At 40.2% G+C, this 24,626-nt stretch overlaps 1 protein-coding gene across 3 annotated transcripts in view; it reads left to right on the top strand.

The window, feature by feature from the left end:
- TBXAS1 (thromboxane A synthase 1) overlaps positions 1 to 24,626 on the top strand; it is a 228,635-nt gene that overhangs the window by 109,913 nt on the left and 94,096 nt on the right. For 2 of the 3 annotated variants that reach the window (XM_031050023.2, XM_031050024.2), the window contains one exon: positions 17,740 to 17,856. In XM_031050023.2, coding sequence (XP_030905883.2) covers positions 17,740 to 17,856 — 117 coding nt within the window. Of the gene's footprint in view, positions 1 to 16,621; positions 16,665 to 17,739; positions 17,857 to 24,626 lie in introns of those variants that run through there. The other variant, XM_031050025.2, reaches the window with a different exon arrangement.

The raw sequence follows: 24,626 nt of genomic DNA, 5'->3' as shown, positions 1-24,626 counted from the left end.
GGCATGTGCTTCTGCTGACTTCTAATAATAATAGAAAGATGTTAGCATTTACTTATTTCTATGCACATTCTTATGCCTCATTTAATTCAGTGGGCCATTAGTGTGTATTTAGTTATGTATCCCTATTAATAGTCTGTGCAGAATGAGGATGTTCCCTTAAACAGGAGTCTTTGTTTTTCTATGCCTCCCATGGTAAAGACAGTGAACATGGTTTCTTCTCACACATACTATTCTTTAAGTATCTTATAAAGACTTCTAAAAGTCTAGGAAGGTATCAATCACAACAGTTTGGAGTGCCACAGAATGGCTGGCAGCAATCAATCTGAAAATGCTGCCTGTAGTTAAGTCCAATTAGTTTGAGGATGATCTGGTTGACTGGCTTGGAAAGACCTTCTGTTAAAGAGAACTGCTAGCTGACACTCTGTTTCCTTTGCACAGTTCTTTAGATGGTTTGTTATTTGAAGAAGGTTTCTGTGGTGGTTTGGCTGTAGGGAGCTCTCCTTCAGGAGTTCATAATTTTCCCAGCAATGGTGGTCAGACTGTAGTTGGGCTTGGAGAAAGCCACATTTCACGAGAGGCTGCTATTTCACAGGTAATATGTTGTTGTCCAGGTAAGGTCATGTGCATTTATTTGCTGAAGATTTATGGATCTGTAATTGAGTAACTAAACACTAATACTTGTGATGTTTCCAGGTAAGATAGCAAATAAAACTATCTGATCCCTCTCGTATGAAGGACTAACAGTGATGGTGCAAACGGATGGGTTACACACAGGTGGAATACAAAATACAGACTTTCCACTTTCTGCAGACATGGATTATCTGTTTTCAGGTGCTATGAGCCATAAACCTTGGCAATATAAAAGCAATGCAACTGACAGTGAGGAGGCTAAAAGACTTAAAAACAAGTTTTCTCTTTCTTTGCCCTCCATCAAGATGTGATGAATCAGTAGGCTGAGACCACAGCTGATGCAGAGGTGCACAGACATCTTTCAGTTTATTGCAAAGTAGGTTATTTTTCATCATGGGTCTAAGCATTTAAATCTGTCCCTAAGTCTTTCTTTGGTTTATTAATGGGCTGCAGTGCTGCCATCACCATGGTATCCTGCTACCTCTTCCCCTGTGAAGACTGCAAAACTGCATATTGATGAAATTTACATTTTTAATTCGCCACTCTTCACGCCTATACATATAAAAATGGTTTGCATAACCGTGGGGGAACACAAACACAAGGGCAATCTGGTATTGAGAAAGGACTAGGGTTTCTGTGTTGTTTTGTTCTTTTTTAATGCTCTTTATTTATGCTATTATGCTGCAGCCATCATTGGTTCAATACCTGCTCCTAGGTAGACACCAGAACACCAGATGGATTACGTACTTTACAACACTAATGACAGTGGCTGATAATGTGTGCAAATCTCCCTTTCACTGCTTGTTCAAGGCAGTTAAGAAATACTGAATACAGCTGTACATAATTATGCTTCTTTTGAAACTAAACCAGCCTGTGAAATTTCTGTTTCTGGAAAATGGTCAAAATTAGTCAATAAAAAACCCCAAACAAAACAAACAAACAACAAAACCCTAAACCCTTTGCATGTACTTAGTTAATGGTGTATTGTGACATTCTGCTTCTTAGATGCAAGGCTTCCCTGCTGACTCTATTGAGACTTAAAGGGGGGGGGAGTGGGGGGAAACTGCTTCATAATGAAACTACAAAAAGGTGGTTTTGCTGCAGGTGTAGGAAGATCCTGATTTGACAATACTCTGTGTGTATGCACTTGTTTATGTCAGGAGGAGTTTTTATAGGACTAAGAATATATGTGTCTTAGTGTGTTGTGTATATGTGAAGGGACATTCCCTCTATATACCCATTCTGTTTCTTTCACATGTGTCTTTGAGTTACTGTAAGATCAACTTTGAAATTATCTTTTTTTGGCTTGTTTATCCTCACCTTTTCTTTTTTCTTTTTTCATTTTTTTTTTCTTCTAGCATTCTGCAAAATTTCCTTTTGTAAACAACTGAAGAAAACAAGATCAGAGTTTTATTAGGTTTTGCCTTCCCCCAGTTCTTCTGTTGAAACTTGCCAATCACTTTTAAAGCCTACATTGGGCTTTTCTGCAGCACAGGAGATATCATTAAGGCTTTAAACCCACTAATGAGGGAAATGTGCACTGCTTGAAGGCTCCTGCAATATTAACTACATCCAATTATGTTAGGTAAATGTATGAGTATAGTCAAAACAGGATGAAAGCATATCTTTCTATTCAGGCCAAAAGCAGGCTTCTGAGCCAATCTTCCATCAAACTTACATTGGCTACTTATTTACTGGTTTTGCAGCAGGTTGGTTGTTTGGGTTTTTTTAATACTGTATGACTGAAGACAAACGCTTACAGTCTTTTCCTGTCTATCTACTCCTAGGGCTGTGTTCCTTATTTAAAGAACACATTTTATTGCTGGATAAAACATGTGAAATCTGAAGGCTGATAAATATTTTTTCCTGTTTAAATATAGCATTGCTTCCTTATCTAATCCTGCCCGTAGCTGACTGTGTTATAAATAGGTGATACATGTGGAGTGGAGATTCAGGTCGCGCTGGTTTTGCTGGTCTTGATCTCTGATTTCCATTGATTTGTTGTTTTCTAAAGGAAAGATGAACTTATGCTACTTCTTTGGGCATATGCAGTGGAGATATTTTTTTTCTGAAGCTTTTACTCTAATGGCATGGGTTTTTGACAGTGCCTCATTTCTGACTTCTGAAACTGTTGTCAGTAGCAGATTTGTTCTTTTGTTTACAGTTTTCTCCCTTTTCCCTGTTCTTGACATATAGTAGAGTGTCATGTCTTTTGATTCTTGCCTCTCCTAGTTTGCTTTTGTTAGGAGAAGAGGAATTAGTTTGCCATTTGTTCCAGAATTGAGTCTCAGATCGCAACATTGAAGTTGGCCTTTTTACATATTTGAGCCCAGTACTTGGCTTTGTTTGCATGCCTGTATCCACATTCAGAGATAACTTACCTGCACATGAACAAAAAGTCTTTTTGAAACATCTGATGATAGAGGAGCCCATTCAGGTGTGTATAAATGATGTTTCACAGCACAGAGAAGCGATTTACATGTGCCTACCCAGAAGCCTTGAAGTTTAGCACTGAGCATTGGAGCAGGTGTGACATGTATTTTGAATGGTTCTCATATATCATGCCTAAGATCTATGTAACCCAGCGGAATGTCCTCTTTCAAAGGTGGCCAGCAGCAGAAGTTAAAAGGCTAGCATAATAGCAAGACAGACAGTGACAGTAATCTTCCTTCTGGCTTATCTGCCCCACTGCTAGCACCCAGTGCTGTGCTGACTTCCAGTGCCAGAGGTTGCATCTGGGCATCAGTTATCCTCATGGCTCTACTGGTTACAAATCAGTTTCTCACTACCACTTTTGAATTCTTTCTATTAATGATTATGCAAGCAAGTGACTTTTTATCATTGATGAGCTTTTTGTTTTGCATGTGATAGGAGTTATATTTGGGGACTTGTATGTGTGCAAGAGAAGTCCATTTCGCTTCAGTAAAAGTTTGTGACACATATGGCCATTATTATACCCTTACAAGCTTCTGCTCTTCATTTTAAGTCTTTTAAAAGCAGTAAAGTAGTATTGAAGTAGTATTGTCATCTCAAAACTAGTGGTAATAATTCTCTCTTTAGTCATTCATTCAGGTAGCTAAATCCATTTACCTGCTGTTATGTTTATATTTGAACTTAAACATATGAAAGAGTTGTGGGGGTATTTATGGTTGATATAAAGACAGTATTCTTATCTAGCACAATGCTGACAACCTTTCGTTAAGATGTCTTAGCTGGACTTGCCATTCCCACAGCAACGCGTACAGAATGGATTGTTTGAGCATTCCTCATCTGGTTCAGCTCAGAAGCTAATCCATCTTAGTTTATATATCCATGCAGACTTTTTCAAAACTGTGCAGGCTGACTTGGCACTGAAGCAGATGATGAGTGCTCACAAGTGCTCTCCACCAGCTCCATTTCAATGGTGGTTATCTCCAATAGATGTGGGGTGGTGAACAGCTGATGGGATCATAAATTGATGCAGCTGGTTTTGTAGTTGTTCTCTGACTAGAGCCTGGAAAGTTTTCTTCTGATCTTTACAAAATTACCTAGCAATTAACTCCAGTAAAATTTATACTGCCCTGGTTTTTCACTTTTGATGGTACACTATGTAATGTTCATTCTTCAAGAGTAAAACTTCCATGGCAAATGATGTTTAGAGACAGTGTGCTCCTTACCCTGACAGTGTGTTCCAGCCATAAATCTTATGGATTGCAAGTGAAAAATGAATCGGTAGGTCTCATTTTAGTCTCTAGTGAAAAGTCTTCTTTGTTTATACAGCAACCGCATATCTTGGCACCATTTGTTGTAAATAGTTGATAGCAGATAGTTGGCTGGTCTGAGCCTTAGGAAGGGAACATGCTGCAGTGTATTATGCACTGTGCATAGTGCTTCTGACCATGACCAAGGAAAGCTGCAGAGCACTTGCCAGTGCTTCTTGACTTTTCTTCAGTGTTAACTCCACCACACTTAAGGGGAAGAGGAGTAAAATTCAAGTCTTCATTCCCAAGTCTCCAGTGTAACGAGTGCTTCCTACTCTGAACACACTTGGCCACTGCTTGTTTTTATGTTGATTCATCTGTTTCTGGGGGCTTGGTGATGGCTAGAGGAAGCTCCATTCAGGCCCACAGACACATAAGCAACAACAGATATATATAGGAATCAGGAAACCTCTGTCCTGCAGCAAAAGAAGAGGACTGTTGATCGCTGTTAATTATTTACTCCTGCCACCCTCTTCTGACTTGTCTTAAGCAATAGAAACTAAAATAATTACATTCTTTACTGAAATAGTGTCCAATTCTTTTTCTTTTCCTTTCACACTTGCTCTTGTAGAAAAGGGTTTGGGGAAATAAGCAGTGAAAACAAGAACTGCCTTGCACTGTCCTCCTCTGCCTGATTAATTGTAAACTGAAGATACGCAAGATACTCCCTTTTTCTTCCTCCCCCTCCCTTTTCAAGGCAATTGCAAAGGACAGCTTCCCCATTTCCTTTTCCGTTTTCAGTATGTGCATTTAGATGAAGCTAAAACTGCTTTCTTGCACTTTTTGTGCAGCTTTCCTAAAATAATTTGGAATAATTTAACAATGGCTCAGAAACATTCCAGTTTAACCAGTGGTTGACCTTCAGTCACGTTTTAATGTCAGCAGGGCTATGTTGGTATTTCATCAGTTCCAAGGAAGCTGTATTGTAGCAGAGGCAATGGTGATACCTGTAATTAAAGTTGCCCACTGTCTCTCACAACAATGTTTGCCTTTCAGTAGATTATCAGACTTTAACTGCTTCAGTTAATATTTTCCATTCAGATTTTTCTGTCAAAATAGTCTCACTGTTTTGGAGAAGAAGCTTGAGGAAAAGATAGGGTTATTTGTCCATTGCAGGGAAAAATAAACCCAGTCTTTTTATTTGATTTTGGCTTTCTTCCCTCTAGTGTAAGGACTGGATATAAAAACCACTTTGAAAATCTAACCAAACTGCTTAAGTTTATAAGCCCCTGAAGAATTTCACTAAACACAGACTCAACAAAAATTATTAAAGAATAAGGAAACTCACTTGCTAGTATCACTCTCTGGTGACGGGCCTCTACCCTAACTTCCACAAGTTCTCATGTGAGCTTTATGTCTGAAGGTTGAGGATCCTGAGTTTGTGAGTGATTAATTCACATGAAAGATAATTTTTTTTACTATATATATATATAATGTTAAAAACTTTCAGGGCATTAATAAAGAAAATAATGTTACATTTGCAAAATCAAATAGAGATCCGGGGGGGGGGGGGGGGGTGAGAATAATACAAGATAATATAACTAAGGAATTGCATTGCATTTTTACATATGCCATAGGATACAATAGCTGCACTCAATCTAAGATTTTCAAACCTTTTAATTTGATTTTGTTTGATTTTTCTCTCTTAATTTTCTCCTGAAATAATCATAATTGACTGGAATATATGCCATGCTATGTTGCCAGCATCAAGAATTTAAAAATAATATAATTTATATGGCCCTTCATCTTTTCTGAGATTTGATTAGGAATGTGTGGGAGATAGAAGTTTCATGCTGTGGCTGATTTTGAAAAGTTAAAAACTGAAATAATAATTAAAAGTTTATTAGAATATTTTGTCTTGAGTTGCAGCTTCTAATGTAAAGTCAAAGTTGTTTCAACTTGTAAAGCAAAGTTATTTTGTTCCAAAAACATATATAACACAATATTTTATTGGAGCTTTTCTCTATTTTTTCTTTCAGAAAGCCTTGGGGAAAAAAACTCAATTTTGCAGTATTTCCAATTCCTCTCAACTATGTGGCTTTATTTAACTTTCTCTAACCAGCTCTGGTTTTAGTTTGTTTAATGTTTCATTTGAGTTTTTAGAGGAAGCTTCCCCTCCCTAATTGATGTTTCACCATGTCAGATTAGGTGTTCTCAGGATGCCCCAGCAGCTGGTTGGTGCAGACTTGGTTTTTCTCTCCTCAGTGGTCAAGGGGAACAGCTCTTATTTCCTCACTTTTTTTAGCTGTTCCCTCAGCACTCATGATAGCTTTTATATACTGGCCATGCACAGTCAGTTTTCCCTGTAAGAATTTAGGATGGTCCCTGGGTTAGGATTTATTCTAAGTAAAAATTTCAGCAGGGTTTTAGACATGTTACAGGGGGCTATTTTCTTCAGGTTCAAGATCCCTTTTATTTTTCAGGCTGTTGAATTCTGGGGGGGGGTTCAGTATGGATCTCAGATGTGGGAGAAGCAGCTGTGGAGATCCAAAATGAGTTCTGTGATGTGGGAGCATGTGCTACACTGGCCAGCACTGGTGGTTGGAAATAGAAACTCCTTCTTTTCCCCCTCTCCCACCCACCAGTAACACTGGGCTTTGAAGTGCAGATACTGATCTCTTGCAGAAAGGCTAGGTGTGTGCAATTCAAGGTGATGGCAATTTTACTGATGCATGGTCTTCTAGAGAGTGAGGCCTCTTTCCTCCTTCATGTGGGAAGTCCCAGGAGGCAGGACTATGGCAGCCTCCACTGGAGTCCCCCATTGCCTTTCTGTGTGTGTTCCTGGTTGTTGTGGAAATAATACTCAGTGAATAATAATACTAATGTGTTTGATTCTCATGGGTGGCACATTCTCCTTCACTGGGCACTCAATAAAAACCATCTAAATCCCAAATACCATTCTGTCCTAGTGTGCATTTGCTGAGCTTGTCTACACTTGAAATACTAGTGCTGATTTTTTGGGCAGCAGAAAGGGTATCTGACCCGTTCCTCTGGTTTCATGTCATAGTGCCAGAGCAGTAAAACTGAAGCAATGGGGTGGTGAAACAGGCCCCCCAAATGCTGTGTTGCCTGAAGGAGGTATGTTTTGCAAGAAAGGGATTGGTGAGCCCTGGGCTGTGGGCTTAAATCTGTGGGGTTTTTGCTTGTTTTTAAATTTAATCTTATCTTAGAACGCTTAAAATGACAGGATATGGTGATGTGCTTCACGCTTCATAATCCACACTGCTTGCTATTACAAGCCTAATATGTTTGAGAAGGCAAAAGTAGCTGACACTGTTAATTTATTTTGAATGAGGTACTTGCTGATACTCAGAGGAGCATTTTAGCCGCTCTCCTTGAAGAAATCAAGTGAGAGCGATGCGAGGAACAGACTGGTTACAGGTTGTTTGGGAAGTAAGGCTATTTAACTGAAATTGCAAGCTCCAGGGAACTCATGATAAGTCCTGTAATAATATCTGTACGCAACAGGACTTTATTGTTGTTGAAATTATGACAAACATTTAATTCTTGATGTGCTCAAATTAATTTGTGAGAGTCCAATGAACAAATGTGATTTCATAGAAACATGTTTTGACATTCTTTGATAAATTAGAATGTATTTTGTTACTTGATTGAAAACAGACAAATAACCACAAATATGAAACCTTGGAAGACAAAATCCTGAAAGTGTGCCATGGAACTACTTACAAAGTTTTGCAGCCTAACTCTTCTTGAGGGACAAATAAATGAAGAACGAAAGCAGCTACCACTATCAGGAAAATGCATTAGAGTTTTGACAGATAAATGTGGAGATCTTCGTACATAAAGTTTGTTTTTTTCCCTGATGTGTAAATATGCACTTAATGTAATTAGAAACAATTGTAAAGTAGCAAGCAGGGAATTCAAATTCTTCAGTTAAGCAAATATTGCAGATGTGATTTGTTGACAGCTTGTTGTGCTGCCATTAGAGCTGACCTGGAATTTTCTTTCTGAACTACTTTTCAAAGGAAAACTAACATAAAAAGAGACATATTTGGCCAGGGAGTGCTCTGTCTCTGACTGGCAGCAGATGCTTAGAGCAGAAGAGCAGTGCAACTGCAGAGTCTTATTTCCTATAGAATAGCTCCCTAACATCTGACTGTCCATGGCTGATTTCCTGAGCTGGAAACTGCATCCATGTTTTAAAGTTTTAATAGTCATTTCCTTCCAGCAGTTTGATTTAAATAGCATCTTGAACACATTTGTCATTTTGAAAACCATGAGGAGTCCTCACAAGCAAACTTTTACTTGATGTTATTTTCAAATTTTCATTTCAGCATTGACGGGAGAAAAGGTGAAATACTTTCTCCTTGAGTTGTTTTGCATGTATTTGAGATCATTGGTGTGGAGCACTGATTCCATATGTTCTGTTTCGAATTAGATAAATGACAGTTTGAAATATATTTTGTGTATCAGGATGTTGTCACACAGGAAATGAGATACTAGGCTACAACTTTTAGGTGTTACATGGTAAGCTGAAAGACTGGTAAGAATCCCTTTGACAAGACCCTTAGCTTTTGGTCATAGTCACATTCATTACTTGTTTACTTTTAGTGTTCCTCAGTGCTTTGAGATTTTAAGTTAGACTGGCCTGTTTATGATTTTATTTCTGTATTACAATATCTAGGTGAAGCAGGTCAAACCTGTCAATAAAATCTGAAATACATGAAAAAATGTTATTTTTTCATATATATCTGCTCCAAAGAAAAGTTTTGCAAATGAGCAATATTTTTAAACAAAACCCTTGTTATGCCTCCCCTTCACCTGGCTAGCTTGCCTCTGCTAGTGATCAGAAAGTCTTAAGCATCTAACTCCTACTTGAGGAGCTTAATTTGAAAATATGGATTGCTCAGCCATGTGTTGTGCTTGGGAGTGCCTTAGAGCTGGTGATTTCAACGCTGACATCTATCAGGTATAATTCTTTTTCTAAGTATGGTCAGAAGCACTTTGATGCCAAAGCACTTAGCAGTTTTGAGACCTACACTATGAAGTGTCAAGAGAAGCTGGATCTCCCTGGTACCTTTGAAATCGTCTGGTGGTTCAGGCTCTGAAGAGAACGGAGCAGCAGCAAATATGTTCCTTTGAGTCACAGGAGAAAGTGGTGGAATTGGGCATCTTCAATACAGTCTCCAGTGACAAGGGGAGATGCACAGAGTCACAGAGTCCAAGAGAAAGGCTTTAATGCATTTTTTTTCTGCTGGAAATCATTCCAAGGCACTCATATCTCTGAGAAGGATCCTACCTAGAAACCTAAGGTAATTCTTGGGGAAGATGCCATTGCAGCCTTATGTGTTGAAGCTACTCCATATTCCATGCAGTCCTTGGACAGGACAGGAGGATTTAGCACTATCCCTCCCTCTACCTTCCACTGGACTGTACTCCTGCTGTGACATTCTTTGCTTCTTCATTATTCTGTTTCCTTACTTTTCTTGCTATCTTTATCCACAGGAAGGCTTTTTAACTTTTTTTCCCCCCATGTGTGAGTTTGGTTTCCTCAGTGACAGTATGAAAGTGACTTCTTTCATTTTTCAGTTGAAAGAAAGGGAGTAATCCCTGGTCACTACTATAGTTGCCTTTCTTTTGGAGTATATTGTATACTGATTCCCATGAGAAGGGAGGTACCAATGACTTAGGGAGTTATGGGACACTTCCTACATTGCTGTCACAGCAGCTTGGACAACTCTGTGCTCAGGTGTGGTGAATTCTCTTCTGAGGTATCTAAAGGCATATTCAAGACTTTTGGGTCAGGATTATAAAAGGGGTCAGCAGCTGAGAGAACAGGCAGTGGGAGGCTGATGTTCCTTTGCAATGGAAAGATCTAGTCCAAGTTCTTATGGGCATTGCCTGCCATTTCTATGTACACTAGTAATTGAAAGCTTAGGATCTGTAAAAACAAAACAAACCAACAGACATCTGTAGCAAAAGTTATTTGGGACTGTTTTTCTCCAAATTATCTCTATGATATGTAAAAGGAACCTGCTGGTCCTAAACCTTTCCTTTAGGAAAAGTGTACATAAAGAGAGAAGCACTTATAGTCTTACGACTTTATCTGATATTAAAAAGTCCAGTTACAGCAGCTGAAAAGTAGATTTAAGCATTGTGTTTAAAAACTGCTGCTCAGCACAGCAGAAATTGTGTATAGAGCGCAGGTTCTCTAGTATAACCTGAATTTAGTACCAAAATACTTTTTATTTTGTGTTGATTGTTTGGTCCCAAATATGCAAACTGACTGCCATATGCAAACTGGTGTACACTTAATTTTGATCTAGCTTACACCAACAAATGGAATGATGTGTGACTTGCATCAGTCTGGGTCAGACTGCAGGAGGGCATATGTGTTTATTTTAGCATTTATTAATGGTTATATTTACCTCATTGCAATGACTTGCTTTGGTTTCTATTGACAAAACCATGACTTAAGAGAATGTTTGTGAAAACAAGAACAGATGTTTCCAGGCTGCTCACCACAGGGAGGAAAAAAAGCCAGTATTTACTTGTAAGCTGGTGTTGGCTGTGCCATTTTTCCAATGAGTAATGATGAACAGTAGCAGTTAGTCGGTTGCTGAAGATCTTCACTTGTCAACGAAAGAATGGGCTTGAAGACGCCTTTTTGTATAGTCTGATCTGCACAGTACAGTGGAAGACAATTACTGTAATCACTGAAACCAATTCTACCTTGTAAAATTCTTTTGAAGGATCTTAATGACCAAGGAGAAACCAAAACCTTAATGAAATAGATAATGAAGAGAAAAATTTTGAAGTGGTGGGGCTACAACATCTGTGTCAGCAAGGTGGAGATAATAATAAACTACAGGTTACATGATATAAATGAACTGTGTTTTGCTTTTAACGACATGCAGCACAGTGCTCTCATGGTTCAAAGAGAAGCCACTACACATGTGTCTTTGAATGTCACGAATGTAGGAAGAGCTGAGCATGACTTCTCCTCTTACAAAACACCAGGCAAGTTTGAAGGAATGTACTTTATCAGTATACCAACAGGGAATTTTAAAAACTAATATATGGGTGTATTTTCTGACTTCCCACTTTCATCATCAACTTACTGCAGGTTTTTAATGGTTTAATAAATGATCATGATCAACATACTGCAGGTTTAGTAAGATGTATTCCTTCACATAGCTTAAGGGCTTTTTTTCTCTAACTTTTTTTTAATAGGAGACATTACAGTGATCTATAAGTGTCATGCCACTGCCACTGGGGAGATGAAATGCCATGAGAGCATTTCATGGGCTTACTGGTTCCACCTGCTGGCTGAACTGTTGGTGATGACTGTCAGTCAAGTAGGGTTGAGCCAAGTAATCATGTAAAAAGTCAACAAATAATTCCTGTCTGAGGTGTAGGGATAGAGTCTTGTCGTCATGATACAAACTTTCTCTCTGTTTTTTCATTAACTTTCATTTCATTAAATTCAGTTTAAAACTGCTATTTGTTAAGCATAGTGGCAGTATGTAATCACAGGTGTGTTTTTGGCAAGAGAAGGACAGGAACTCTCTTTGAAAATAAGGTTATGTATGGAATAACCCACTGATATGCCAGTGCTGCTGCCTGTTTATCAGTTCTGGAGCTCACCCAGGGAGAGAAAGCCTAGGCTTGTTCCCCCTAGAACTATCACAGATACTGCATGGCATTCACAAGGGCTTGGAAAAGGGTGACCACTTGCATTGGGAACGTACACCAGAAATATACCAAAGAGGGTAAGGGGTGGAGGTGGAGGGAATCCAGAGATAGACTTTAACCCTGGATACTGCAGTGTCCATGGGTACAGAAGAAAGGCAGGAGGTGAGAGGAGGGAATGGTGCACATTAGCATGGATTGTAGGGTGAACACTAGGGCAAGAGTTCAGGGGAGCATGGGTATGGGTTTGCAGTTAAAGCTGGATCGTGCAAAGCCTGCAGGGCTAGAAGAAAGCTATGGATTTCCATGAAAGCAAATGGTGTTTGCTGGGTATTACTAATGCCAGAATGTTTTGGAGTTACTATTAGGATTTGGAATTTGGGTGCTCTAGAGCCTAGTTCCTTGTTTGGATCTCACCATGCTTTCAGTGCTGAGGGTTGGCTCCAGCAGAAGTAAATCTCTTTTGATCGGTTTTGTTAGCACTAGGTCATGATTAAGTCTAAGTTTAAGATAACAAAATTTATGAAATCCTGTTTTATAGAGTTTCATTTCTTGCTTTGTTGTCAAAGCATGTGGAGCAGATTAGCAGCTAGTTCTATGGAGGTGAATGGTTTATACTGTAGGCTTCAGAGCTAGTAGGTTTCTAAAGATCTTTAGAGGTGCCCTTTGGGTTCTTTGAAGATTCGCCTGTGCAGGATATTTTAAGAGTTAATGGCTGCATTAAATTTATTCTGGTGGTTGCAAACCTTCATCTCATTTTTTACCAAAGGAAGAAGATAAGTTTTCTGAGGTAGCATCGTGTTGCTGCTACCCTTCCTCCTGTTCCAGGCAGTGACTGCTGACTACCAGAGGTTCAGCCTAGCCTGCTAGTGGCAAAGTCATAAAAGGAACAAATGACTTATGAATCCCACAACGCTACAGTTACCACAGAATGGTTTTAGTTGGAAGGGACCTTAAAGGTTATCTTGTTCCAACTCAGAGACAGGATATTAGTGCATGAGTAGGTCCTACAGATGTCCATATTGATATGTTTCTTAGCATGGTTTTGCCCTTTATTGATCCCTCAGGCATGGTTTGGGCACAGTTCAGGATGTGCATATGTACCACAAAGAGTTTGGATATGCCCATTCTCTTTGGGAAAGTGATGTAACATCAGGAGGTGTTCTGTACCACTTGGCCTCAGATCCACAGGAGTCAGTTCCCTGAATTATTCAGTAATACCCAGCAAGCAATATTGACTCAGGGACAAACAAGCTGATAACTGTGTCTGAAGGATCAGCATAAGGAACAGCTTGAAAAGGGGGTAATTCTTGTGTCAAGTTCAAAGATGCTGCTCATTTGCAAATGTTATTTTATTTTCTGTTTTAAAAGCACTGGTGCTCTAAAGGATTTGTTTGGAAGCAAATCCCTCCAATTGTTGTTTCTGATGGCTTGTCTGTGATTGTGGGAACTCAGTAGCACTTGCAGGTATGCTGCAGCAGATTGCCATGCTGCCAGTAGTTTTCATGCAGCATTACTGTACCGCAGTAAGAAATGGTTGATTACACAGGAGAAGGAAGAGCAGAGCAATTGTTGAGTATTTAGATAATGCTAGATGGAATATGGGTCTGATTGCCTTTGATTTAAAAGCAACCTCCTTTCTCGCCTAAAAAACAAAATCCCACCCCTAAAGATATTAAAGCCATCTCCCCTGGTAATTTTTTTAGTGATTTTTATAGGCTAAATAATTCTCAGACACAGCTAGTACGTTGTCCATTCAGAGAGAGGTGACACTTCATCTTTCACTAAGACACTTCAGGCTCATTCTTGTACCAAATCCATTTTCATTCCTGCTATATGAACCTGTAACATCGGTTATGCAATTAGGAGAAAAGTGTTTGCAGAAATGATAAGGAAAACGTGATAAATGAAATCTGCTATACACTGTCAGTCAAGCTGACACTATTCCAATAAACACAAACATGTTCTTTTCTATCCAGCTTAAAGAGACAGAGTAAAATAACTTATGACCAAAATTGTCTTTCCTTCCTCACAGCATTTATATATATATAATACTAGACAACCCAAAACATGTTAAGGGATTGTTATTGATATAGGGTAGAGTGCTAAAAAGGCAATGCTGTGGTTAGCATTGTAGTTATATCATTAGAGTTACTGGACTTTTTGTTCAGTAACTGGATCCCTCTCTGTGAATGAGCTATATACCTTTATGCTATATGTCTTTATGCAACTAGGAGCATTTTTTAGAGTGAATGTTTGGTTTTAGGAAGGAATTTTTCTTTCAAGGCAAATGCAGTCAGATTTATATCACATCTGTTATTATCTAAGTGCAGTCTTGTCTTCCAGAGGAGATTTATCTTATAGAGTGCACAGATTGGCAGCCTTCAATTTAGGAATGGATACAAAATACTTTTTGAAGTGTTGCTCTATAATTTTTTCCTTTTTATCTTTTTTGCACACTATTAAAACTTTTCTTTGTGGGGAAATATGATTCTGCTCTTTCTTTGTATTTTCTGAGTGCCTCAGAAATGGTAATGTATTGTTAGCAGTTCTGAGGAGGTGATGTGATATTTTCATGTTATAAATCAGGAGTGAAGGCTGGTGGTTGAAGCACAGCTCTGAGAACATTTGCTAATTTGGGGACCCCATTCAATGACCCAATTTCTTGGAATAATTCATTTTGTGTGATCAAGGCACCTTCCCTCTTGTTGATTTCAGTGGCATTAGTCCTCAAGACCTCTGCAATCTGGGCCTCAGTGCTTGAAACTGAAGACCAAAGATATAAGGAATATACTTACTTGGTGACCAGCTCAAGATTTAGTGTAAAGGGCTTTCCTACCAGCACATAAGAACAGTGGAGCAGAGGCTAGCAAACAGTACTTTTTTCAAAGATGATCCTAATTTCCAATTGTCCAGAGCCTCTTTCTTCTGGTTCTACTATGTGTTCAAATATCTAACAAATGAAGCCGTGCTTTAGTGACTGATGATATCTCTATAGCTGCACTTCTGATTCTCAGAACAGATACATGCTGAGAAGTTAGAAAACTGATCATTTATTTAGAAAGAATACTCTGAGAAAACAGTCCAAAGCACTTTAGCTTTGACAGCACATCCCAAGTTTTCCCTGTTATTGCATGAAATAGGACAGTCTAAGTCTAACTTTAAAATGTGTCCATATTCTATCTTACCGTAGTCATCTGATCAGAGTACCTGAGTCAGTCTCTTCCTCCAGCATAATATGCTGATATGTACTCTTTTACTTGAAAACAGCTCATCTTGCTCAAAACTGGTCTGTAGTGTCAGCTGAGTGACATTCGTTTACTGTGCTGGGTGGTGTTGCTGAGAAGTAAAACTATCCCATTAGCCTGTTTGCAGTATAAAATAGGCTTCTGCATTTTACAAGCTTATGCAGTGTGGTGAGATTCTGGCAAGTGTAAAGGAAAAAGGTGTTAAGGAGAGCTGGCAGCTCCTTAAAGAAAAGATATTAAGTGCAAACTTCCAATAAGGAGGAAAGTTAGGGAAGTGCAATAGGAGACCAGTGTAGCTAAACTGTCAGCTCTTCATGGCCCCTGAAGAGACTGTTTGTTACAGAGTGGGAAGTAGGTCAGATTTCCAAGAACAAGGGTAAAAAAAAAAAAAGCATGTAGAGACAATAAAAGCACCCATCTCGTGGCACAAAATGAGATTAAAGTATCCAGGTGTGTAACAGGTGGTAAGGACTCATTTTTCTTGTACATTAGTAATGAAAGAAAGATGGAAAGAAAACATTAGAGGGTGAAGGAGATCAACAGATGGCATTGGGGAGGCCGTAGTGTCTTTGGTTTGTTTGGGTTTTTCCCAGTAAAGTGGACACTGCTTCTACTGATAACATGGGAGACTATGCTGCTGCTGCTACCCTGGGCAAGTAGGCAGGGCTCTGGGTGCTGGAAGATATCACATGTGCAAATGAGTGCCTCTGTACAGCTTGATATCTACAGAAGTGTACACCTTCCACCCTAACCCACCAATTTGAGGGTGGTTTGTCTGGAGGACATTGCTGTAGAATACCTGAAATACTAACTGAAGATGACTTGGAAAGTGCTTGGAAGCAGTCCACTGTGGAAGGCAAGCATGAGCTGGGAGGATCCCAGAGGTGGCTTCTTTGCAAGTGCTGTTATGTACTTTTGTTATTGGGTTAGACGACAGCACTGAGTGTGATAACAATTCATGCAGAAGGCACTAAGTTGTTAAGGATGAATGAGGCTATGAAAGAAAGGGTCACAACTGAAAGTGATCTTAATTAGTTGGAGAAGTAATCATAAAAAGAATGGTCACAGTTCAACAATGACATGTTCTATATATGATTCTTAGGAGTAACCAACTTTAATGATAGAGGCTGGGGAATAACTTCCATGGGAGTAATTATTCAGAAAAGACGTCTGCGACTTGCAGGGAACCACAAACCAGTACGAGTTGACGTCGTCATGCTGTGGTTGTATATTCCAGGGTGAATAGAAACAAATATAGTCTGTGGAACCCATGAAAAAAAGATTCATCTGTGCTTAGAGTACCATGTCAAGTCACAGGGACTGTACCTTGAGAAAGATGTAAATCAACAACATTATGCAGAGGGACGGCAGCAAAGCTGAACAAGCAGTCCAGGTAACGTGATTGATAAGTATATATTGAGTGAATTGGTGTTATTTGGGGCAGATGGCAGCAATATAATTAGTAGTTATATCCTTCTGTACATATGGGCTGCTGGAAAGAGGGAGAGAATGACCTGTTTTCTGATAGCACAAAGACTATGCAAAGACTAGTCCAGAACTGGAAGAGTTTACCTGGGGAGGTTATTGAATTTCCATTGTTGGAGGTCTTGAAGAGCAATTGGGAAACATCCTCTGGCAATAATATATATTGTGGTAGATTCTGCTGTGGGGCTGGACAACTTCTGATGCCTATTCTGGGCATAATTGCATCGTTTTCTGACATGCTTTCCCTTCCATTTTTTTATCCTTTTACTTCTTGGTGAGTATCACTGTTCTCTGGATAGGGATTTCTTAGGTGCGGGAGGGAGGGGATGGATTAAAATTTAGCAAATCCATAGGAGTCATCTTGGTACAGAACTCCATGGGGCAGTGCTTTAAATTACTATGTTTGACCAACTACTGAAGTTATAAGGTTCCCAGGCCACAACTTCTTAGTGAGAGTGTTCTTTATAGACAGATTAAGGCCTGGGACTTGCTTTCTAATCAACATATTTTCTGAAGACTTTTAAAATGCATGTAACAGTTTGACATACCAGCTGTCACCAGAAATCGTGTCCCCCCACCAACACCCGTGTGTGGTGCGTTGGCACTCATGTCGTACAGGGAGGGAGTGTTGACAGGTCCTCTTGCTAGTCACCTTAGAAAGGGGGGAAAGAAGCCAGGGTTCAGCAAAGGAGAACTGGCAGTCACAGGAGAACACTAGGGATGGCAGAACCAGAACAGTCTGAGCAAGGAGTTACTGGACTGGCCCAGGGCTTTTACAAGCCCAAGAGGAAATGCGTGCAGCAAAAGGGAAATTTTCTTCAGCCTCATCCATGTTTAGTTTGGTGCTCGATATTTACTTGAACGTCTCTTGTCATGGGACAGCAGTGCAACGCCATTCCTGGCCAATCTTTCCAGCCTCCAAGGTCTTGAGTAGCACTAGTTGCATTTGTGTTAAAACTGAATCATGTTTTCTTTTGACTTAGAAGCCAAATTTGATTTCCAAGCCAATGCTTGACAGCATCCTTTGTCTTCGTGATGACAGATGGAAGTATGTGCGGAGCCTCTTGACCCCAGCCTTCAGCGATACCAAACTGAAAGAGGTAAGGTGAAGACCATGCTGCTTTCATAAATTGTAAAACATAATCATTTTCTTTTGTGTAGGCATATACTTTATATAGGTCCATATTAAGGGTAGGTAAAACCTGCTTATTTTGTACCAGTTTATTTAGACATGAAGAGCACATGCAATGGAGTATATGTACAGTGTGATCTATGTCATAGACTGGTGAAAATCAGAATAGATAATCTGATTTGTTCCTGTGTCTTTATATAAACTAGTTTGCCCATAAAAGCATAGCAAACTCAAAAAGGACCCTTATACCTTCCTCCTCCCTGTCCTGCTAGGAGTAAGTTAAAGTATGGGAAAGGTTATTGCTCCCAGTTGGAACATAGCTTTTTGTGATCTGCAGAGTCAGCAGCTCTCACGTTAACACAGGAACTGCTGTCAGTCTGTTTTCATTTCTCCATCTTCTCCCTCCTCCCCCCTCCCCCTCCTTAATTCTTTAATCCTTTCATATAATAAAATAAGTCACTGGAACAAAATGTCATTGCCAGATAAATACCTCTGACTGAAAATAAATGTCTCCATGCTGACCTGCTGCTAATTTCCTATAAATGTCTCAGCATTTACTTAGCCATGGGAGCCTATTCCCCAGTAACAAGGTCCTATTCCAGTGACACGATATCTCTTAATTAAATGCAGATAAATGATCGACTGGTTAAAGTCTTCTTTCAAGGGGAAAAATTAAGAAAAAACCAAAACCACAACAACCCCCACCTATTTATATATTTTATTCTGAAAGGGAACCATGCATCACTCCGGTGCCCAGTCCTGGGCTGTAAAATTTTCCACTGGGCAGACTCTTGTGTTGTTTTGACATGCCGCTGTCGAAATCCACAGTAACATCTAAATGTGTCTGGCTCTCCCAGCTCTATAGACAGCGGTCGCTTAGCAACGCCGGCTGTCACCTCCTTATTATGGTAAATTCTAATTGGGCACCAGCCTGATAGAGATGCTGATTAATCACAACTGACAATGCCATTGGTTATGCGCCCCGACATTTGCTCTGTCCCCGGCTCCATCATGAAATTTTAGCAAGGCAAGGATGTTTAAATATGCAAGCAATTAGTTCCTTGTGGCATGGTGGGGAGAAGAGAGTTTTTCCTAGAGGAAGTTAATCTGCCTTACTGCAGGTCATCGGCTCTTTGCAGGTGAACTAACAAAAGATAAAGCAATGCTCCCCTCAATTTGTAGAGAGCAGCCTCTGCCGGCACCAGGAAGGGAACCTGACTGAAGAGAGCACTGAGGGCAAGGCAGATGGATGCTCTCAGCACCGTGTTTTGGGGGTGGGAATGCAGTGGTCTGCAGGGTTTGACCAGTTAAACTGGGATGGGAGAAGAAGTCACGGTGCTCACTTTGCACTGCTTGGTGGTGGAGCTGCACACAGGAATAGTGGTAGGAGGTAACATGGAGGGCTAGGTAGTGTGCAGTAGCTGTCTCACATGGAAAAATTGAGATCTTTGTTTTTAGCCTGATACTCAGCTTTCCCTGTGCTGCCTCTTTCAAACTCTGTGGAAGAGGTGTGATTGTGCCAGAGTGACCTGGAAATGGTCACTTTCTTCTCCCAGCTTACAGGAAGCTGGAAAACGAGTGGGGAATGTCTCTCTGAAAGGCCCAACTTTGTTCTTCTGATCAGTGTCTTCACCAGAAGACTGTCCACCCCTACACAGAGGGACACTTGCAAAAAGTCCATGTGAGCTTAAGAACCTCTTTTTAATGGATGCACTCCCTAGACTTACATTTCATTATCTACCCAAATATATCAGCAGTCCTGGGATTTGAACTTAATGCAACTTAAGTCCTTCTTATGTGCTTCTCTTGCTGTTGCTTAGTGTAAGAGCCATACCAACACTTCTCAAAGGAAATTAATGCTCATTAATTATGATTTCACTTTTTAACTCTCCCATATTAGTACTCTCTTGGACCCTCTACAGCAGCATATACTATGTTCTAGTATTGGCAGTACTGGAGAGTATCCTGAATTATGTAGGAGACATCCTGTTTGTAATAAACTCTTCCTCTCTACCTCAGAGGAGTTACAAATAAACTAGTTTTGGTATGAATCATTTCATAAGGACCCGGATATGTTGTTTTATGTATATTTGTAAATACTGCTAAATACATTCCTCCTTCCTTTCCCAAGACATTGATTCTTTTGCTATGAAGATCGGAGCTCTGACAAAACCTCCCACCAAAGTCTTCCTCTTTGTTCAGTCTGGATGTCTGCCTTCCCTATGCAAACTCCCCAGTGATGCTGGAAAGACTGCAGACCTTCCGTATGGCTTCAGAGAGTGGTTCCCCTTGGCACTGCAGTCCTTATTGCCGCTCCAGACATAGACTTTTCTGCCTGGATGCTCTGAGAAAACTGGGAGCTATTACCCTGTGACAGAGCAATAACCATTAACAACTCCTTGTGTTCCCTATACAGATAAAAGATGCACAGAGGGAATGTAGGTTCCTGATACCTCCATTTCAGAAACACAATCTGCGAGTAGACCAAAGGACAGCTTCAGCATTAGGAAGAAGCCAGTCATCCACGCTTTGTCCTGGCTGCTGGAATACAAAACCCAAGACAGAGCTAATGTATGTTGTTAAGGTTTGACTTGCAGTACCCCATAGCCTCATCTAGCTGCTGAGGCTGGGGAGAGAGGTATACTTTGCCCTTGCCACTCTATGGAAGTGGTGTAGTGTCACTGAGAAGTTCACTAAGCTTGAGGAATTTCCTCTTGGTTTGGCAAAAATCTCCAACAGCCAGCCACCAAATGAAAAGTTGATCCCAGAAATTTTGAAGTTTGTGAAGTTATGAGCAGTTAACTGAAGCTGGGGGTTATAGAGCTGTTGGGTAGCCAGTGTAGTGATTGCTGTGTGTATGCAGAGAGATGCTTTCCTAACATTTTTCAAGATTTTCTGGCATCTCCAGTTCTCTTTGTCTCTTCAGCTTCTCTTTAAAAGCTGCATACTGTTTCACTGTTACTTTCATAGATTTCTGTACATTTTGTGTTCTCCCTTTTTCATTTCCTTTTTCTAATGAGTATGTAAAGATTAGTAAAGCAGTCCAGTCCAACTGAAGGAAGGTTTGGCTTCAGGTAACATTAAAATCAAATGTTATAGTGGTGAGTAGAGAGTAAATCATTAGACTTCTAAGCTTGATCCTGCAGTAAGATTTGGTAGCATCCCATGTGAGATGCCATTGGAATAGGTAGCAAATCTGATTATAAACTCTTTTCAGTAAGCCTTGAGTGGACCTCATTGTGCCATTGCTATGGGAGCTCTAAGAAGAAGAAGTGGGAGATCAGAGGCAGGAGACCCAAGAAGTTCCACTTCCAGCTCTGCCATTGACTAGAGGAATTTGGACTAGGGGAATTTGAACTAGAGGAACGTCATACAGGATATGGCAGAAACTATTTAAAATCTCAGTAAATGAAACAGTTTTTATCTCTTAAATGGGAATAATATCAACACCGAAAGTTGATCCAAGATGTAATTCATAAGGAATCAGTGAAGTAAAATACCTGGAGGACCTTAAGTAAAAGTTGTATCTCCTGGTGTTCTTGTCATGCTCTCCTCAGCTATTACCTATTGGAACAAATTTGTATGTTAGTGATCTTGCTGTACCAAACTCGATTCCCTATTCAGTATTTCTTATATTTTTTCCTCTTCTTTTTGCTGTGGTGCCTGCGATGATCCTGCAGTTCTGGATCCTTTGTCAGACTTGATAAATAGCTTTGCTCTGTTTTACAGCCAACACCAGCAGAAAACCTATTGATTTTCATTTATTCTGATGGTGCTGCAGTAGTCTTGTCATCTCCTATCAGTATGCTTGGAGACCTCTCCTCCATTAACCAAACATTAAAACAAAACAGAACACAAAAATTAAAGAAGAGAGCACAGCGTAATGTAGCATTGTTCTGAATAACCTGTGAAGTGGAGTTTATGTGAGGCATTTTCTTTCAAACAAAGAGAAACAAAGCAGAACTTGGGATAACATGGTAGAACAGTGTGGGAGAATCCTCCAGTGTCACTCTTAGGGATGTAGATCTTCCAGGTCCCACCAGGACATAAAATCTGACAGTCCAACTGCTGAGGATTCCTTGATTTGCTCTTGCTCTGCTTGTGCACACTGGTCAGAGGCATTTTGGAAGGGTCTCTGAAAATCGCTGTTGTTACTCAGCAAAGCAAGTGTGCTCAGCTGATACAAAGCAAAACAATAATGTAAAAGCTGATACATGAAATGTGCATGTCCTTGAGCCACAAGTTAGTGTCTGTCTGAGCTGCTCGCTTTGGTAAATCGTGCCATGAATAGCAGGACCCCACTGTGAGGCGATGGAAATAAATTGTTTCACAAACATCATCCTGGCACTCTGCTCTTTTCGTGGTTTTAGTCAGGGACTTGAAGCAATTTTTGTGTTAGGGATGAATCCTTTTTTTTCTCTTTCCTTCATATTTCATCCCATGTGTGGGATAAGAGACCCAACACGATTTCTGGGTACTGCACATGAACAGTAAAATCTCCAGTGTGTCTGTCTGCAGATAATACAACCTTGACTTCTGCTTCCTAGTTTGGGTGCTAATAATAAGGGGAATAACAATAGTGAATACTGAGGACCACATCTAACTAGAGGAACGTGACTTTGATGCCTTTGAAGAGTGCAAATATCCCCATGCCCTTTGTGTGTGCCGAATCAGAAACTAATTGTTGTTATGTGCCAAATAGCATATTGGCAGGATTTATACAGCAAAGCCCCTGGCATCATGAAAACCCTAACCCCAAATGCTCTTCTTTGGCAGAAAGAAAGAAATTTGGACTCTGGGCTACTCTTGCTATTAGATAACTGGCAGATCAAATATTTACAGGGACCATATTGTTTAGATTTTTCTTTATCCTTTTACACTCAGCCAATCTGAGCACAGAGCAGCTGGGGTTTGTTTACCCACCAAGAACTGAATTTCAGGCAGGTTGTGCAGCTTTTATGTTCTGACTGGCAAATAAGAATGTATAGGAAGTTAGTGATACCCAAGGCGGTGCAGATCAGCATGCCTGTTTCTGTGCTGGTTTTCGAAGTTTGGTATAGTTCATCACCCCCCAATCTACTTTATATTTCTTGACAATTGAACAAAGAGTTTAAAGTGTTAAGGGACTTGAGAATGTTTCAGTCTGTGGTCTTTGTAGTTAGCAGTCTTGGACTAATTTATGTCCCTCGGGGGAATAAAAATCCAAACCCAAATCCTGGATTCCTGAGTGGATATCCCCTGTAGCTTTCACATGCAAATAAGTGTCTCATTGATATGACTCTGTCCTATCATGCTAACAATAAACCAAATCCATGTGCCCCTTCCCCATTTTCCTTTTTAGATTACTAATTAAAATATCTTATTACTAGAAATGTGTTGCAACAGTATTTGAAAGACTGGTGGAATGTGTAAAGTGCAGAGGTGCTGCGAGATGCCCTGGCCAGGCATATGTGCCCCTGCCATCTTTGCCAGCTGTTGGAAAGCAATAGCAACCAGCTGGGTGGTTGCAGGTCTGGTGATGTTATGAATAAAAGAGAAAATAAAGCAGTAAAAGGAAAATCTGAAATGATCACCATCTGTTTAGGAAACATCATACCTGTTAAAATATGGATTTTCATTTTGTTCTCCTTGACTGGTTCAGTTCATTGGAGGGGCTGTACCCAGAGATTATAAAACATTTCACCCTGGCTCAATCTGTTGAACAGAAATGTGTTAATTTTGTTGAACAATTTGAGGAGAAGCTCACTGCAGGGGATCTTCTTTAGCAAGCCAAATGGGGAAGAAAACTGCCACTTAATGTGGTGTGCACCTCCTAAACACATAACAGCTACTTTTACTGAATATTAATCTACTTTCAGAATTGTCTTGTGAGACAAAGCCCAAATCAATCCAGCTTTGAACTGAAATAGCAACAACCTGCTCCATCCCATATAGGGATGGGACATCGAGAGCAGCTAGACACATTCTTGACTCAGACTTCTGCCTTCGGAAAACATGCTGGATGCTCCCACATCGGCCTTTTGACTGCGTATAGTCTTGCCCATGTGTTAGGATGGCTGTGTGCCTGTGCACAAAGTGTTATGCCAGTTTCACAGAGGTACAAGTGCCAAGCAAAATGGACTTGGCTGGGCAGGCTGCATAGCTCTCAGAGTGTGCTGGGAGGCTGCAGTAAGCCTTTTTTGGTAACAAGAATGTCAGAAGAGTAGCACAAGTATGTTCTATGTTTGTTGACACCCTGAAGGACGTTGTTCAGGAAAGAAAGGTAGGTTTCTGTGCCTACGTCTGCTGATGCTAGTCATTTCTGTTGAGTGGTAATAAATTGTAGGCGGTAAGGATCTCTTGGCAGTATGGAGAAAGATCCATAGCAGATGACACCGTCAGGGTCAGGGCTGGATTGCTGTTACACCCTCCCTCTGCCCCTAGTAGGTGTATTCAAGGCAAGTGCCTGATGTCTTTCAGGTATAAAAAGTTCGAGAAAAAGAGAGCGACAGACCTTAATGACGTCTTGATAGTCGTGACAGCCTACGTCATGGTTTCCATGAAGTACTAAAGAGGAGAACATTGCACTGTTAGCTACATCCCAGCTGTGGTTAAGTGTACCTGGCCATCATGTGTCAGTGACTGGAATGAGCCATTAGCTGAATAAATGAATATTAATGTCCATTTAATGTCATCACAACTCCAGAAAACCCTTTCCTCAGATAGCAATAGCAGTTTGCCCTCAGCAACTTGTAGTGG

Source organism: Melopsittacus undulatus, chromosome 5, assembly GCF_012275295.1.
Source record: "Melopsittacus undulatus isolate bMelUnd1 chromosome 5, bMelUnd1.mat.Z, whole genome shotgun sequence".
In the NCBI taxonomy this organism is placed as follows: Eukaryota; Metazoa; Chordata; class Aves; order Psittaciformes; family Psittaculidae; genus Melopsittacus; species Melopsittacus undulatus.
This window is presented reverse-complemented; position numbering and strand designations above follow the sequence as displayed.